Source organism: Chiloscyllium plagiosum, unplaced genomic scaffold, assembly GCF_037043375.1.
Source record: "Chiloscyllium plagiosum isolate Xiang-an unplaced genomic scaffold, Cpla_swu_hap1 HiC_scaffold_37, whole genome shotgun sequence".
Lineage (NCBI taxonomy): Eukaryota > Metazoa > Chordata > Chondrichthyes > Orectolobiformes > Hemiscylliidae > Chiloscyllium > Chiloscyllium plagiosum.
The window spans coordinates 23793392-23809560 of NW_028270175.1; the positions used below are offsets into that span (position 1 = coordinate 23793392).

Below are 16169 nucleotides of genomic sequence, written 5' to 3' on the forward strand. Positions count from 1 at the left end.
TAGAAACCCCTGGATGAGCCTGGTAGATTCTCCCATCACCATGAGCTGTTTCAGTTTTGGATCTTTCTGCATCCAAAGTCTGATATTGTCAGCTGTGACTGGAAGCAAGTCCAGGAAATTTAAAAACATTACAGACTCTTCCAGCAGTGGTACCACTAGTGGTGTTCCTGCCAGTGGGGGGGTGGCTCAATGTGTCCACATTTACTACTTGACCTCCCAGACAGTGTTCCAACTTGCACCGCTGAATTTGGCCTGAAGCCATGGGCACCTGGAGGAAGAGCGCTTCATCTTCCACCTAGGAACCCTCCAACCACAAGGGATGAATGCAGATTTCTCCAGCTTCCTCATTTCCCTCCCCCCACCTTATCTCAGTCCCAACCCTCAGACTCAGCACCGCCTTCTTGACCTGCAATCTTCTTCCCAACCTCTCTGCCCCCACCCCCTCTCCGGCCTATCACCCTCACCTTAACCTCTTTTCACCTATCGCATTCCCAATGCCCCTCCCCCAAGTCCCTCCTCCCTACCTTTTATCTTAGCCTGCTTGGCACACCCTCCTCATTCCTGAAGAAGGGCTTATGCCTGAAACGTCAATTCTCCTGCTCCTTGGATGCTGCCTGACCTGCTGCGCTTTTCCAGCAACACATTTTTCAGCTGATCTCCAGCATCTGCAGTCCTCACTTTCACCTGGGCGTATTTACACTCTGCATTAGCAAAAGCCCTGGATGCATATGCTATTGGGCGTTCCTCTCCATTGTGCCACCTATGAGCTCATATTACGCCGAGCCATATGGGGAGGCATTACATGTCAATACCAGATCTCACTTGTGATCGTAGTGTGCTGGCACCTTAGAGAGTGATAGCTGTTTCTTAACTTCCCTGAAAGCTATGGGGCTTGGCTATATGACCATTTCCAAGACTGACTCGTTTTTTTAAGAGTTGATGCAAAGATGTCAGGATGGAGGCCAGGTTAAAAAAGAACTTTCTAGGATAATTCACTAGCCTAAGGAAAGACCTAAGTTCCAGTATTGATGTGGCACCTTTGACTGGATTCACTATCTTTTAAGGGGTGTAACCCAGTCTTGTCAGCTCTGTAACCAAAGTGGGTTACTTGGGGTGCCTGGAACACACATTTGTCCCTTTTAAGGCATATGCCCATCTGGGAGAAACATCTGAGAACTATGTCCAAGTTCTCTAACTGCTCTGTATTGGTCTTCCCTGTAATTAACATGATGTCTAGATAAATGGCGTCCTGGGACAGACCTTGTAAAATGATTTCCATCATCTGCTGAAAAATTACACAGGTTGATGCTACCCAAATGCCAGTCTCGTATATTGGTACAAACCCTTACGGATATTAATTGTAATTACTTCTGGAAATCCTTATCTAACCACAATTGGAAGTATACATGTCTCATGTCCAGCTTCATGAAGGACAAAACCCCTTCCCAGCCATGAAAAGCAGATTACTGTTTGTTTAAAAAGGCAAACAGAAATGAACCGACACTTTGGGCTTCACAATTGGTACAACCAGTGCTGCCCATTCTGCAAACTTTGCTTTCCAGCCTTCTGATTTCTGCCTCTATTCCTGCCCTTAAGAGAAATGGCACTGGGCAGGCCTATGGAATCCTGGAATTGCTTCCTAGTCAGTATGCAAGTTGGCCTTGCCTCCTTTGGTAGTCCCTAGACTACCTGATTTAGATGTTGCAAAGCAATTTAACTGTTCCAAGCCAGATATCGGTGGGCTTTCCAGAGTGTGCACTCTCCTGGATACCAGCCTATGAGCTCTCTTACTCCTTCAGGCCTAGTGGGACTCTTTTGCTGTCTTGGGTCCACATACCAGCAGCAACTACAACGGCTTGCCAGCCAGCATCCTAAAGAACATTTTAACCGTTTGGCCAAGGCTTGGCTTTATTTTGGGGTTTTGTTGTGGTCTGACCTAGAATCCCACTGCTCAGGATATGTCCTGAGTGAGACCATGCAATTGTCTTCACTCAAGCAGTGCTTCACAAGCTCAGTTGGACTGGTGAGTGTATTCCCTTCCATCAGAATAATCTGCAATTTATATGCTCCATTTGCCACATTTTCCAATAATAAAGCCAGTTGTAGTGCTTGTTTGAGGTCCAGTTGGGCTTCAGCTGGTAGGTGCTTTTGCATGGTTACATCATTCATCCCACATACTAAACGGTCTCTCAGCATCTCGTTAAGGGTTAAACCAAAGTCACATGTCTCTGCCAGTTGTCTTAACCAAGTTAAAAATCCTGATACAGGTTCCCCTGGATCTTGAATTGCTGAGTAAAACTGATAACATCTCAGAATTAGAGAAGGATTGGGGTTGTAAGATTCCGTAACTAAATCCGTCAACTCTTGAAAGGTTTCAGCATCTGGTTCCTCAGAGACAGTTAGGCTCCTAATAACCGAAAAAGCTGTGGTTCACAAGCTGTCAGGAGAATTACTCGTTGCTTTTCATCTGACCCAATGTCATTTGCCCGAAAAAAAAACATTCTTTTCACAGAGTGGGCCCAGTCTGTGACAGCAGCATTGAATGAGTCAAGCTTCCCAAATAACAGCATGATGCAAGAAAGACTTACCCCAACTCAAAGACAACCGTTGTGAGCAAATTTCTTTAAGCGTGTGCTTTTCTCTTGTCACCACTGAAATAACTCCACACAAGCAGGTATCCTGTCACCAAGTCACCCTTTATTTACTCGTGGAGAGTCCTTGACAGTTCCAGCTCCCTCATAGCCAGCTCTCAGAGTGAATAGGATGTCTGACACTGTCAGCCAGAGCTCCTTAATTGAACCAGATTAACAGCCCTAAGCAGGGAACTCTTTCTATGGAGTCTATGTGACTGACCTTGTTACATCACCTCAGAAACAAAAGAAACGCTGACTGGGAATTTCCTCAGCTGTTGTTTGCACACCCCTACCATGATCCTAATGAAGATTTGGTACTGGAACAGCAACAATTCCCAGGAAATTCCCAGCCAGTGTGTTCTGTTATGTAGTGGATCAGTAGATGGTGGTACGTCATGACAGAGTCATCATAAACAGTCTCTGCTTTGAGAAGGTTGGATTGACCAAACAGTCCTCTCCCTTGTTCCAAAACTTTTCATATTATTCAATCTCTAATAAGTGGCTTTTCAAATGTTCCTAAATTAGCTGCAGTCTGTTGTCAATTCTTAAAATCTTGGTTTCTGACTGATGCGGAGGATATTATATGTATTAAGACCTGGAGCATCAAAACCAGGAGATAGGCCTTTCCTGTTGAATGGAAAGAAATTAAACAGTTGCCCATCTTGTGCCTCAAGTGACACTGAAGCTGTGCTAAATTTCAAGACACAAGGGTATTCCTTTTCAAATACAATTTGAAATACCCTTTCTTCTAAATAACAGAGTTTGATTGTTCGATATCTCTCAGGTATCAAGCTTTCAATATGAGGGCCAAACTGCTGCATCACTAATACTCCACCCTTCGCCTTCTTAATCTCATAAAAGGTCAAGTTTGCAAATGTGTAGTAACCGACATAAGGCTTAGAGTCGGGAGGTGGAGAAAGAACTCTTTTGCTTTGTCGAAATGCAGACTCCATTGCAGGTATTAAATGTTCATAAACCCTCATAGTCAAGTCCTTCTCTTGAGGCCGGGAACCTGACATCAAAATAACAAATCCTAATTTGAGTTTTGGAATCAGGGAGAATGTGGCTGAGTAACCATCCAAATCACCCTCTTTTTTAATGAGGTCGTATCCAAACAGTTCATCGATTTCCCACGGCGTTCCTGTTTTGCTGGCAAAGTAATCTTCAGAACACCTGAAGACTGGGGTGAGCATCATTTTTATGGCATCAGGCTCAAGCAGATTTCTGTGGACAGTTCCCAAAAGCACCATTGCTAGTTTAGCCAGGTCCGCAGCTGTGGAGTACATTTGGCCAGAGGGTCTATACCAACCAAGGTCATATAGCTGTGCTGGCTGGCCATTGCTGTAAACACCAACGGCTAGCTTCGAACGGACTGAGTGTGTAAACTCAAATCCAGTGTGCTCCATCCCTAGTTTAGTTAAAATATTCTCAGTAATCCAGCGTTGATACTCTGATCTAGCAACCTTATTGGCTAGAATGTGAGCCAGGAGGGAAAATGCCAAATTACTGTAATGACATCTAAGAAAGACAGAACAGTAATTGTCAGTCATTTGTTATAACACTTCTTGCGATTGCTTTCGCACATACCTTCCATCAATAAACACATTAAATAAAACCAATATGTTTGGTTATTTTTATCTCAAGGCTGAGGTAGATTTATAATCTGGAAAGGAATCAAGGGTTATGGGAGGAAGTCAGAAAAATGGAATTGAGGATTATCAGCTCAACTTTGATCTCAATGAATGGTAGTACAGACTCAATCGGCTGAATCCCTACTTCTGGCCCCATGTCTTATGGTGTTATGCAGCATCTATTTACCTTCAACGGCTGCCCACACTTCCTGATGTGAGGTTCAAGTGCCATTTTAGTCATCCTAAAATTCTAAATTCACATTTAGAATGGGAGTTGCTCATGTACATTTGTGGTGGATCATCTGACCACTAGATCTCCCTAATTTTCTTAAGTTTAGATTAGATTCCCTACTGTTTGGAAACAGGCCCTTCGGTCCAACCAGTCCACACTGACCCTCCGAAGAGTAACCCATCCAGACCCATTTCCCTCTAACTAACGCACGTAACACTATGGGCAATTTAGCATGGCCAATTCACCTAACCTGCAAATCTTTGGACTGTAGGAGGAAACCAGAGCACCCAGAGGAAACCCATGCAGACACGGGGAGAATATGCAAACTCCACACAGACAGTCGCTCAAGGCTGGAATTGAACCTGGGAACCTGGTGCTGTGAGGCAACAGTGCTAACCAGTGAGCCACCATTCCAACAATATTCATTCATCAGTAATAAATGAATGAGTCTCCAATGGGTCTCCAATCCTCTGCTAAAAATGTAGTAGAATGGGGCATTTAGCCACTGACTAACTCACAGCTAGAAACAAGAAAATACCAAAGTCAAATAATTTAAACTGGGTACAACAAAGGCACAACAATGGCCCCAAAGAGAGGGGAGTGGGGACAGAAAGTACCAACAGATCAATGGCTGTAGAAGCAGCATGACTAGGGTCAAAACAGAGAGTAGCAGAGGAGGGTCGGTGTGGACGTGATGGGCCAAAATGACCTGCTTCCACACTGTGGGGATTCTATGACTCTATGTCACTCCTTATGCTCAAGACACTGATGGTGAACGCTTCTGGCAAGCATGGAAGAGACAGTGTGGCGCAGTGCAAATTGCTTCCCTGACACAGAAAATACTTCAGGTTTGTTATTGTTATTATCCTAAAGATGATAGAATTCTGTATCCACCATGACCCTGAGGTAATTAGCGTTAACAGTAGCAACCTCAATGCAGCAAAATAGTTGAGAGTTATCTAGGTAACATTATCATAAACAATGCCATTGTCAATGAAGGCCATTGAATTTCCAAGGCCACCAGCACCTTTGCTGCCTCACAGAATGCGTCTAGTGATCATTCACTGTGCATCTCTCCCAAAATTCAAGTACACAGAGCAATTGTCATCCTCACGCTGTTCTATGTTCAGAATCACAGGTTCTGTACAGAAAACAAATGATACTGCTGGGGCAGCTCTGTCAACACTGTCTCTTTTATGAATGTCAGATGACAGGACTACATACAAACAATGAAGTACTCCACAAAGCCAACCTGCTTGACATTGAACACATTCTCCTTTAACACCCAATTGTTCATTCACTACCTTAAAGGGATGACTAACACACCAGCCATCTATTATGGGTAATTTGAGTAGCACCTTCACTCAGCCATCTCTATGAAAGCTCCCTCTCTGTCTATATTGTTCCTTTCACTTCCTATCGTCCCCTTCAATTTCAATGTTGATTACATGCACTGAATAGGATTTTGGCTCACTCACATGCATTCCACACTGTCTACGTTCTTATTTCAGGAGCTAATTGTCAATATTTCTGCAGTAAAGTTGGGCTTGGGTCAGAGTTAAGAAGGTGGGGGTTCTAGATACCACACGAGGAAGAAAGCCCTTTGCTCCTCAGTCCACACTGTGGCTGCTGGAGGAGTGACAGGCCCTGGGTCCTGTACTTGCTTCCTCTTTTAGCTGCTCGATATTGGGAGCAGAGACAGACTTCTTAGTTATCCATTTTGCTGTGAACAACATTTTTCTACTTTGTCCGGCAGACATTCTAATCCATTCTCTTGAACTTGCATTCAAGAAGCAAGGCAGCAAAAATCAGTGAAACAAAAAGAGGTGAATGTGAATGAAAAGCACTGGAACTTCACTCAATTTCTGGATACATCGCTACACTATCATCCAGTTTATCATTCACAGTCTCACTGGCAATCATTGACCCTGAGAAATTTACCCAGAGATAAAGAAACATTTTAAGTGGAGATTGTGAACAGGCGATGCATTAGCAATAAAGGTAATGGTGGAATGTCCTTTCAACATAAATACAATGACAACTGGACATTAGGTCTTGCAAAATTATTTGGAAGGTATGAGAGTGATTCCAAGTACAGTTACCTAGGGTTTATAGGATCTCACTGCAACTGTAAGGCTACAGAGTCTTTATAACTGCAGGTAAGGACCGCTGATGAAATGATTGTCCTTGTTCAGGTTACGGAACAGTATGAATTAATACAACCACTTCCGTGCTCTTAACTGCCTCTGGCTACAGTTTGGTAAAAACAATGACTGCAGATGCTGGAAACCAGATTCTGGATTAGTGGTGCTGGAAGAGCACAGCAGTTCAGGCAGCATCCGAGGAGCAGTAAAATCGACGTTTCAGGCAAAAGCCCTTCATCTGGAATAAAGGCAGAGAGCCTTATGCATGGAGAGATAAGCTAGAGGAGGGTGGGGGTGGGGAGAAAGTAGCATTGAGTACAATAGGTGAGTGGGGGAGGGGATTGTAATGCTGTAAGAACATAGAACATAGAACATAGAAGAATACAGCGCAGTACAGGCCCTTGGGCCCTCGATGTTGCGCCGATCCAAGCCCACCTAAACTACACTAACCCACTATCCTCCATATACCTATCCAATGCCCTCTTAAATGCCCATAAAGAGGGAGAGTCCACCACTGTTACTGGCAGGGCATTCCATGAACTAACGACTCGCTGAGTGAAGAACCTACCCCTAACATCAGTCCTATATCTACCCCCCCTTAATTTAAAGCTATGCCCCCTTGTAATACCCGACTCAATACGCGGGAAAAGGTTCATACTGTCGACCCTATCTAACCCCCTAATCATCTTGTACACCTCAATCAAGTCACCCCTAAACCTTCTTTTCTCTAGTGAAAACAGCCCCAAGTGCCTCAGTCTTTCCTCATACGATTTTCCTTTCATACCAGGCAACATCCTGGTAAACCTCCTCTGCACCCGTTCCAATGCCTCCACATCCTTCCTATAGTATGGCGACCAAAACTGCACACAATATTCCAGATGCGGCCGTACCAGAGTCTTATACAACTGCATCATGACCTCAGGACTCCGGAACTCAATTCCTCTACCAATAAAAGCCAGTACGCCATATGCCTTCCTCACCGCACTATTTACCTGGGTGGCAACTTTCAGAGATCTGTGTACATGGACACCAAGATCCCTCTGCTCATCCACACTACCAAGTATCCGACCATTAGCCCAGTACCCCATCTTTTTGTTATTCTTCCCAAAGTGAATCACCTCGCACTTAGCTACATTGAATTCCATCTGCCACCTTTCTGCCCAGCTCTGCAGCTTCTCTATATCCTGCTGTAACCTGCCACATGCTTCCTCACTGTCAACAACTCCTCCGACTTTCGTGTCATCCGCAAACTTGCTCACCCAACCTTCTAACCCCTCTTCCAGGTCATTTATAAAAATGACAAACAGCAATGGTCCCAAAACAGATCCTTGCGGAACACCGCTAGTGACGGCACTCCATGTAGAAACTTTGCCATCAACTACTACCCTCTGTCTTCTTCCATCCAGCCAATTCCTAATCCAAACCTCCAACTCACCCTCAATGCCATATCTCCAGCATTAATGTGAATGTAGCCCAGCTGGAAGAGAAGGACAGAGCTATGTGCAGGAATACCAGTGTTCACAGCCCAAAAACTAAGATAGCTAAATTAAATCCAATCCCAAAACCTACCTTTAAGAAATCCGAAAGAACTGCAGATGCTATAAATCAGAAACAAAATTAGAAATTGCTGGAAACGCTCAGCAAGTCTGGCAGCATCTGTGGAGAGAAATCAGTGTTAACGTTTCGGGTCAAGTGACCTTTCCTCAAAATTCTGAGGCAAGGTCACTGGATCCAAAACGTTAATTCTGATTTAATAATGCTGCCAGATCTGCTGAGCTTTTCCAGCAATTCCTATTTTTGTTCCTACCTTTAAGAAGTTGGATTAAGACTTTCTTACTGATTCAGCAGTGAACTAACACTAGTTAGGAAACCTGCACATTCTGGTAGTGAAGTCTAGCACTCACACCCCCACAATTACATTGTAAAATTGGACCTGCTAAGTAAACAAACGCATTAAATTCTGCTACCAGTTCCTGACTTCCTTCTGTTAATGTTAAGATCTTGAGCTATGAGGCTGACCTCACATCATTACTCAGGTGCTGCTCTATTACAGTAAGCTGAGTCTTTGCACATTATGTTGAACAGTGCACAGTAACTCCCAGTCAAATATAGAAAGTTTCTACAGACAATTGTACATCTGCTTTCACTCAATTTGTCTCAGATGTTAGTTAGTTGCAACATTAATCCATTAGTGCACCATAACTCCTTTCTGAGATACAACTCCCACTATAAAACCACAACACACGTTCTACCTCACACTCACTGGATATTTGCCTGTCAGCATAATCACACTGGAGACTTGCAGATTAGTTATAGTGACAGTAAAGTACCAATCAAATATACTTTCAGGCAGTTTTCCTTCAGTTGCTTTTGATGGAAACCAGATTAAAACGGCCCTTGCTATTCCATTGAGATGTGAGATATATCCTACAGTTTAAGGCAGGTTGACAGATTGTGCTACTTTCATGAAAGACTTAATCAACTATTTGCACAGGTTAAAGAAAAATTGGAATATTTAACAATATAAGGATGGTTCATGAGATTTGTTTCTTAAAATGAAATCAAGAAACAGCCGTAAGTTTTAATTGTTCATCAATTTTTTAAAAAATCATTCACAGAATGAGGGCATCTTTGGCTGTGCCAGCATTTATTGCCCATCCCTAATTGCCCAGAGGGCAGTTAAGAATCAACCATATTGCTGTAGGTCTGGAGTCACATGCAGGCCAGACCAGGCAAATTCCTTCCCTACAGTACATTAGTGAACTATATCAGTTTTTCCCAACAATGGATTTGTGATCATCATTCGAGTCAGAATTTTTAAAATTGAATTCACATTCCACCATCTTCCATGGCAGGATTCAAACCCAGGTCCCCTGGGGTCTGTCGATTAAAAATACCACCTGATGATAATACCACCAGGCCGTCACTTCCTCTACACTTCTTTACAAGATTTTCAATTTCATAAAATGTTTTAGTTAAAAGACACTACAAAAGCTGAATTCAAACCTTGTACCAGGATCCGCAATGAGTAAATCGTCCCGTAGAAGATTCAGTGCCATCTCAGTGTTTCCATCCCAGAGCAGGCTTGTTGATCTGAGTCGTCTAGGTAACCCTGTAAATTATTCCATACAGGATTTAAAGATTTCTGTAACCAAAGCTAACAACCTCTTTGGAGTGATCTCAAACAGAATACCATCAAAACCTTTAGGTCCACTAAAGCATGATCAAGACTTCAAAGGATTTGAAAAGGTGACAAGATCAGAAACTAATTACAATAACAAAACAAGCTTGAGCTTTTTTTTTGATTTTTTATGCTGCTTTGTTCAGGGGGTGTGGGTGATACTGGCCGAGCCAGCAGTTATTGCCTGTCCCTGGTTGCCCTTGAGAAGGTGGTGGTGAGCTGCCTTCGTGAACCGCTGCAGCCCATTTGTTGGAGATAGACCCACAATGCTGTTAGGGGGAATATTGCAGGACTTTGTCCCAAACGCACTGAAGGAACAATGATATATTTCCAAGTCAGGATGGTGCACGTCCTTATAATTTTTTGTTTTGTAAAACTACCTAAATCCTTTAAGATACTTAGTCCAATGAGTGGGCACATAGCAAATTTGAGCCCATAGGGTAGCACACATTACAGGATGAGAGTGCCTGAACATCACAGGGAATGTGCGGGTGTTCCTGGGATCTGATCATTGCTGGCAAAGTTAGCATTTGTTGCCCATCCCTAAATGTCCTTGAGAAGGTAGGAGAAGCCATTTGCTGCACTTGGTGTGATATAGGCAATTCTACAGACATTTATTTTTGTAAAAATATGGTACATATAAGTAGCCATTTCAGAGGGTACTGTGATGAAAGGTGTGTGATTTACATGTACATAAATATCACTCTTACGGTTTGTATTTCAAAGTGGGGTGCTGGTTAGTTTTATGAAAGGATTTGTGTCAAAGACTAGGTCAGACAGTCCTTCTGATATGTAACCTATCCCAGCATTTGTCAGAGAGGTGACTGTAAACTCCTGGAGTGTTAATGAATTTTTAAATATACTGTCATGGTTTACAAAAGTTGAACAAAGATTGAAAGCGGTTAGCTTGTATTCAGTTCAAAATAATCAAGGACTGATTTTTGATTCAGATAAACCAGAGATTAAGTGCTTTTGGACAGTCCTAAAGAGACCCAAATCTGGTCAGAAGCAAATAAAGTTTCTCTCCTAGAAGGAAGGCTTCCAGAGCAGTTAAGGGAATAAACTATCTCAGTCGAAACATTTAGTATGTGCATCTTTCAGATTAGGAAGGTTTGGTTCGAAATCTGCGTGCCATTAAAAGTTGAGAAATTTTAATTTCTCAGTCTTGTCAGCATCCAGGTATGAGACTTCATAGTTCACAGGTCAAAAACTGAACAGCATCAAAATCGAAAGGACTGTGGATGATGTATAAATCAGAAACAAAAACAGAAAGTGCTCGAAAAGCTCAGCAGGTCTGACAGTATCTGTGAAGAGAAATCAGAACTGAGGAAGGGTCATTGGACTCTGATTTCTCTTCACAGATGTTGCTAGACCTACTGAGCTTTTCGAGAAAGTTCTGTTTTGTTACCGAACATAATCAGTTAAGTAGAATTTAAAGACTTGAAATAGAGGGGCAATTTCTTTAGCATGGTTTTGGATAGTGTTGGAAAATAGGTTGAAACTTGGTTTCGGTGTGTATTTTAAAAGCTTTCTAACTGTACTTTATATTTAGTTAGCTTAGGTTTTCTATTTCTGAGAGTGTTGTAGAGTTAAACAGCACGGAAACAGACCCTTTGGCCCAACTTGTCCATGCTGACCAGGTTTCCTACATTAGTTTCATTTGCCTGCATTTGGCCCAAATCCCTCTAAACCTTTCCTATCCATCTACCTGTCCAAATGTCCTTTGAATATTGTAATTGCACTCGCCTCTACCACTTCCTCTGGCAGCTTGTTCCATATACACACCACCGTCTGCGTGAAAAAGTTGCCTCACAGGTCCCTTTTAAATCTTGCCCCTCTCACCATAAAATAAACTTCTGTTTTTAAAAAAACTTCCACAATCTGATGTGCTTATGTTCAGTGATTGACCACTACATTAAGTGAAGTTTAAAAAAAACCATCAGCTGGATTTCATTCTGGGAGCTAACTTGTCCAGTCGTGCTGGCAGCTGGGATCACAACAGTAGTTAAATGTCAAGCATATTTCCTTACATCATTAAATATTACAAGGCCAAACTTACTTGACTTATTCACTGTCTTGCATGGACTACATCTGTGTTAAGGATTGCCATACACCTGTACTGAAGTCTGTTTTTAATTTAAACCAAAAGAACTACAGACACTGTAAATCAGAAACAAAAACAGAACTTGCTAGAAAAAGCTCAGCAGGTCCTAGCAGCATCAGAACTGAGGAAGGGTCACTAGACCTGTGACGCTAACTCTAATTTCTCTCCACAGATGGTGCCAGACTTGCTGAGTTTTCCAGCAATTTGTTCCTGTTTTAATATGTCAGTTTTGTGAGCTTATCCAAGAATGATTCTTTATGTTGCTCAATACTATCTAAATTCTTTAAGACACTTCATTCACTGAGTGAGAATGGCAAATTTCACAGGATAAGAGTCCCTGAGCAGCAGCATGGTGGCTCAGTGGTTAGCACTACTGCCACACAGCACCAGGGTCCCAGGTTTGATTCCAGCCTCAGGTGACTGTCTGTGTTGGTTTTGCTCTGGGTGCTCCGGTTTCCTCCCACAGTTACAAAGATGTGCAGGTCAGGTGAATTGGCCAAGCTAAATTTCCCATAGTGTTCGGTGCATTGGTCAGATGGAAATGGGCCTGGGTGGATTACTCTTCGGAAGCTCGGTGTGAACTGGTTGGGCCGAAGGGCCTGTTTCCACACTGTAGGGAATCTAATCTTAAAGGGCGGCAATGTGGCTCAGTGGTTAGCACTGCTGCCTCATAGCATCAGGGTCCCAGGTTCGATTCCAGCCTCGGGCAACTGTCTGTGTGGAGTTTACATATTCTCCCCGTGTCTGTGTGGGTTTCCTCCCACAGTCCAAAAGATGTGCGGGTCAGGTGAATTGGCCATGCTAAATTGCCCATAGTGTTAGTCAGAGGGAAATGAGACTGGGTGGGTTACTCTTCAGAAGGTCGGTGTGGACTTATTGGGCTGAAAGGCCTGTTTCCACACTGTAGGGAATCTAATCTAGTCATGGGGAATTTCACATAAATGTCCCGGTTTGTAAAATCCTTTACAAGTGCAAATATGTGTATAAGTTTATAACTGGCTGAGGTGTGCTTGTTCTTTGGCATATTCTATACTAATTTTATTTTTTGATGTAAAATAGCTACTTTTCAAATTTAACAAGACAATATTTATTACATCAGCACAATTATTATTTTGTTCAGCTAATTCTGCAGAACACCTCCCTCACCTGACAGCTGGCTGGCCATTCGTTTCAATGTCACAGATGATACTTTTGCTGCAGCTTCCCGTCGCTCAAGAAATAGCAGGCCATCTGCTTCATATTTACTTTCCAAGTCTTTTGAATTTCCCAGAGGGTTTTTGACTGTGAAATTTTGGACATATTTTGTGAGTGGATCATCCAGAGACGCAATTTTTCCTTCCTGCCAGAGTTTATACAGCATGATAGCTGGGAAGATCTTGGAAATGCTTGCGATCCTGAAACAAGAAGAATTTGTTTTGAGATTTCTAATCATTTTGCGAGCACACATTAAGTAGAAACGGAATAAACTGCGGATGCTGTAAATCAGAAACAAAAATAGAAATTGCTTGAAGAGCTCAGCATCTGTAGAGAAAAATCAGAGTTAATGTTTCAGTCGAGAGAATGGTGTTCTGGGGAAAGGTCACTCAATCCGAAACTTTAGCTCTGATTTCTCTCCAGAGATGCTGAGCTCTTCCATCAATTTCTGTTTTTGTTTTATGCAGTAATTGGTATTGTGAACAAATCCCATCATTAGTACACATTTTACAATAGTGTGCATAAGAAGTACAAATTTTCTTTTCTCTTTTGAAAGTAGATAAGAGATTTGCTTCTAATTTGGACTGTCCCCTACCCAATTGCTGGGGCCTGAGCACTTATGTTATGACATAGGGCTCATTCATAATAACAGCTTCAGACTGTTCAGTTGCTGAATGAGTAAACCTTCCAAATCACTTGCAGAGTTTGATCCTTAAAAATACCTGACAGGAACTATAAGCTCCATTACATATTTTCATTCTAGTCATTTCATCAAATTCTTGCTAATTCAGAGATTCCTTTACAAGTTGCAGTTGGTTTCATTTTAAAATAGCTCCACTGAAGTGAAATTCACTTACAGTTGGAGACAGAGTGATAACACACCACCTTTTGCAAATGTTTCACAAAAAACAATGTAAAAACTTGTCTCCGTGTGTTAGTCCACTCCTACTATGGACTTGTTCCATCAGATAATATGCCAAACACATTTAAATGAAAGAAAGAAAATAACTTGCATTTAAACAGTCATTTCCATTACTCATGATGTCCCAAAGCATCTGATAGTGGATTAAATACTTTTTAAAGTTCTGGGAAGTGCAGCAATCAAGAGGCACACAGCAAATTCTGACAAACAGCAATGATAAGACAATCCTTTGTAGTTGATTGTGGAATAATGTTGGCCAGGAGAATTCCCCTGCTCTCCTTCGAACATATACATGTCCACTCACCTGAGAAGGCAGATAAAGCCTTGGCTTCATATCTGATCTAAAGATTAACTCAGCAGCACCGAAATCTCAGTGTGCATTATGTGCTCAAATGGGGCTTAATTTCCCACCTTCCCTGTCAGATGGACATAAAAAGAAATACTGATTCAAAGATGACCATGGAGTTCCCTTGTTATCCTGGGCACCACTAACATACTTCATTGACTTTGTGGGGATGTCTCAGAAAAGTGTGATGGAAAATAAATACAAGTTGTTTCCTTTAGTAACAGTCACAACATTTTAAAACTATTGACTGCTTGTAAAATGTTTTAAGATAACTTTGAGAAATATGAGTCTTTTACAGATGCAAGTCTTTATTTCTTCCGAATGAATGCAAAATTCACCAGTGAATTTTAGTTGGGGGTTTTGTTTGCAGATGTAATATTGAATTAGCACCGTACTGTAACTTGTTGGAATTATGATTGTGATTGATGCCAACATTTTCAGACTGTTCTCCTTCATTTATCAGAAGCAGGAGATAGAATGACACTGCCCTCTGTGGAGTAAGTGTTGTGATTGGCAATTTGAGAGCCTCAGAGAATAGAATTGCATATTGCAGTGTGAGTCATGGTACATAACAGTCTGAAGATATACCAGGTAGGGAAAACAAGTCCTGTCAATAGATGACAGGAAAAGAAAAGAGGAAAATGAAAAGAAAGAAAAAAAGTTCTACCATGTCATATTGCGGAACGTGGTCATTAGGTCAATCAGCCCATTGAATCTATTTTCGCTCTCGGTAGAACAATCTAGTCAATCCCATTCCCTGTCTTCACTGTCTGGAAAATGTATTTCCCTCAAGTGCTCATCCAATTTCCTTCTGAAATCATTGATCACCTCCACTTCGACCACACTCAGAGACAACAGGCTCCAGCTTGTTATCACTTTCAGTGGAATATAGTGACTTGATGGGATAATAGTTGACCAATTTCAAGTAGAGATGGCATAAAGAGGACATTAGGAGTCACACTTGAGTTCTGGCCAAAATACCACAAGTTACATACTTAACAAAACAGAGAAAATAAATCTAGGCAATACGATACACCAAGGCCGTGGGGTAAGAGTTTCAGAATTCTAAATGTTAGGTTTTTCATTGATGTCAAGAAGTATTTCATTTACACAGGAATTAATCTGTGAGGGATTGTCAGGAAGGATTAAACATAGTGAAAAGTTCATGTAAGACACAACTTTCACTGAAACAGGAAGATGGCTGTGTTAATATATAGAGAGCAATGGGCTGAAGGGCCTCCTACATCTAAACCGATCTGTGAAATAAAATCTCTTGCAAATAAATGTCAGTTATAGTAACAGTGATTTAGACAAACATAGAATTATTGATTGAAGCAGTTCCTGTGGGAACTAAGATTGATTTCACATGTCAGATAGGATTTATAAAGTTACCTGTAAGCAGTGTATTCATTTGGTGGAGGTGAAAGCTCATCACTTGCATTTCTTTTCCCAAAATTTCCAGTCCACAGCACAGTATCATTATATATTACAATGGCTGAAATAGATGGCAGGCTCCTTGCATGTATTTGATGACGTAACAGAAAGTCAACCTATAATGGACAGTCATTATCTGTCTAAGTTCCACTTCTAATCTTCAAAGACAAAGACAAATATAGTTTTCGTAAGAACATATAATGAGAGTGAATGGGATAGATAGAGGCTTTGTGCCTGTTTGATTGAATCGGCAGCTTGATTTCACACCTTATCTGGTTTCATTTCCATTGAAATCAAAACATATTATAAGCAAGATGTCTGCTAAATTTATCTTTTACTATTTCAAAG

General features: G+C 41.7%; 1 protein-coding gene across 1 annotated transcript in view; it reads right to left on the bottom strand.

Moving 5' to 3' along the window:
* Positions 1–550: 550 nt before the first annotated feature.
* The window catches only part of lactbl1b (lactamase, beta-like 1b), a 28134-nt gene continuing 12515 nt past the window's right edge, over positions 551–16169 (bottom strand). Inside the window, exons 4-7 of the mRNA XM_043675441.2 lie at positions 15780–15937; positions 13072–13319; positions 9647–9752; positions 551–4151 (exon numbers count right to left, since the gene is read on the bottom strand). Of these exons, the coding sequence (XP_043531376.1) occupies positions 3179–4151; positions 9647–9752; positions 13072–13319; positions 15780–15937 (1485 nt within the window). The 3' untranslated portion in view covers positions 551–3178. The remainder of the gene's footprint in view (positions 4152–9646; positions 9753–13071; positions 13320–15779; positions 15938–16169) is intronic.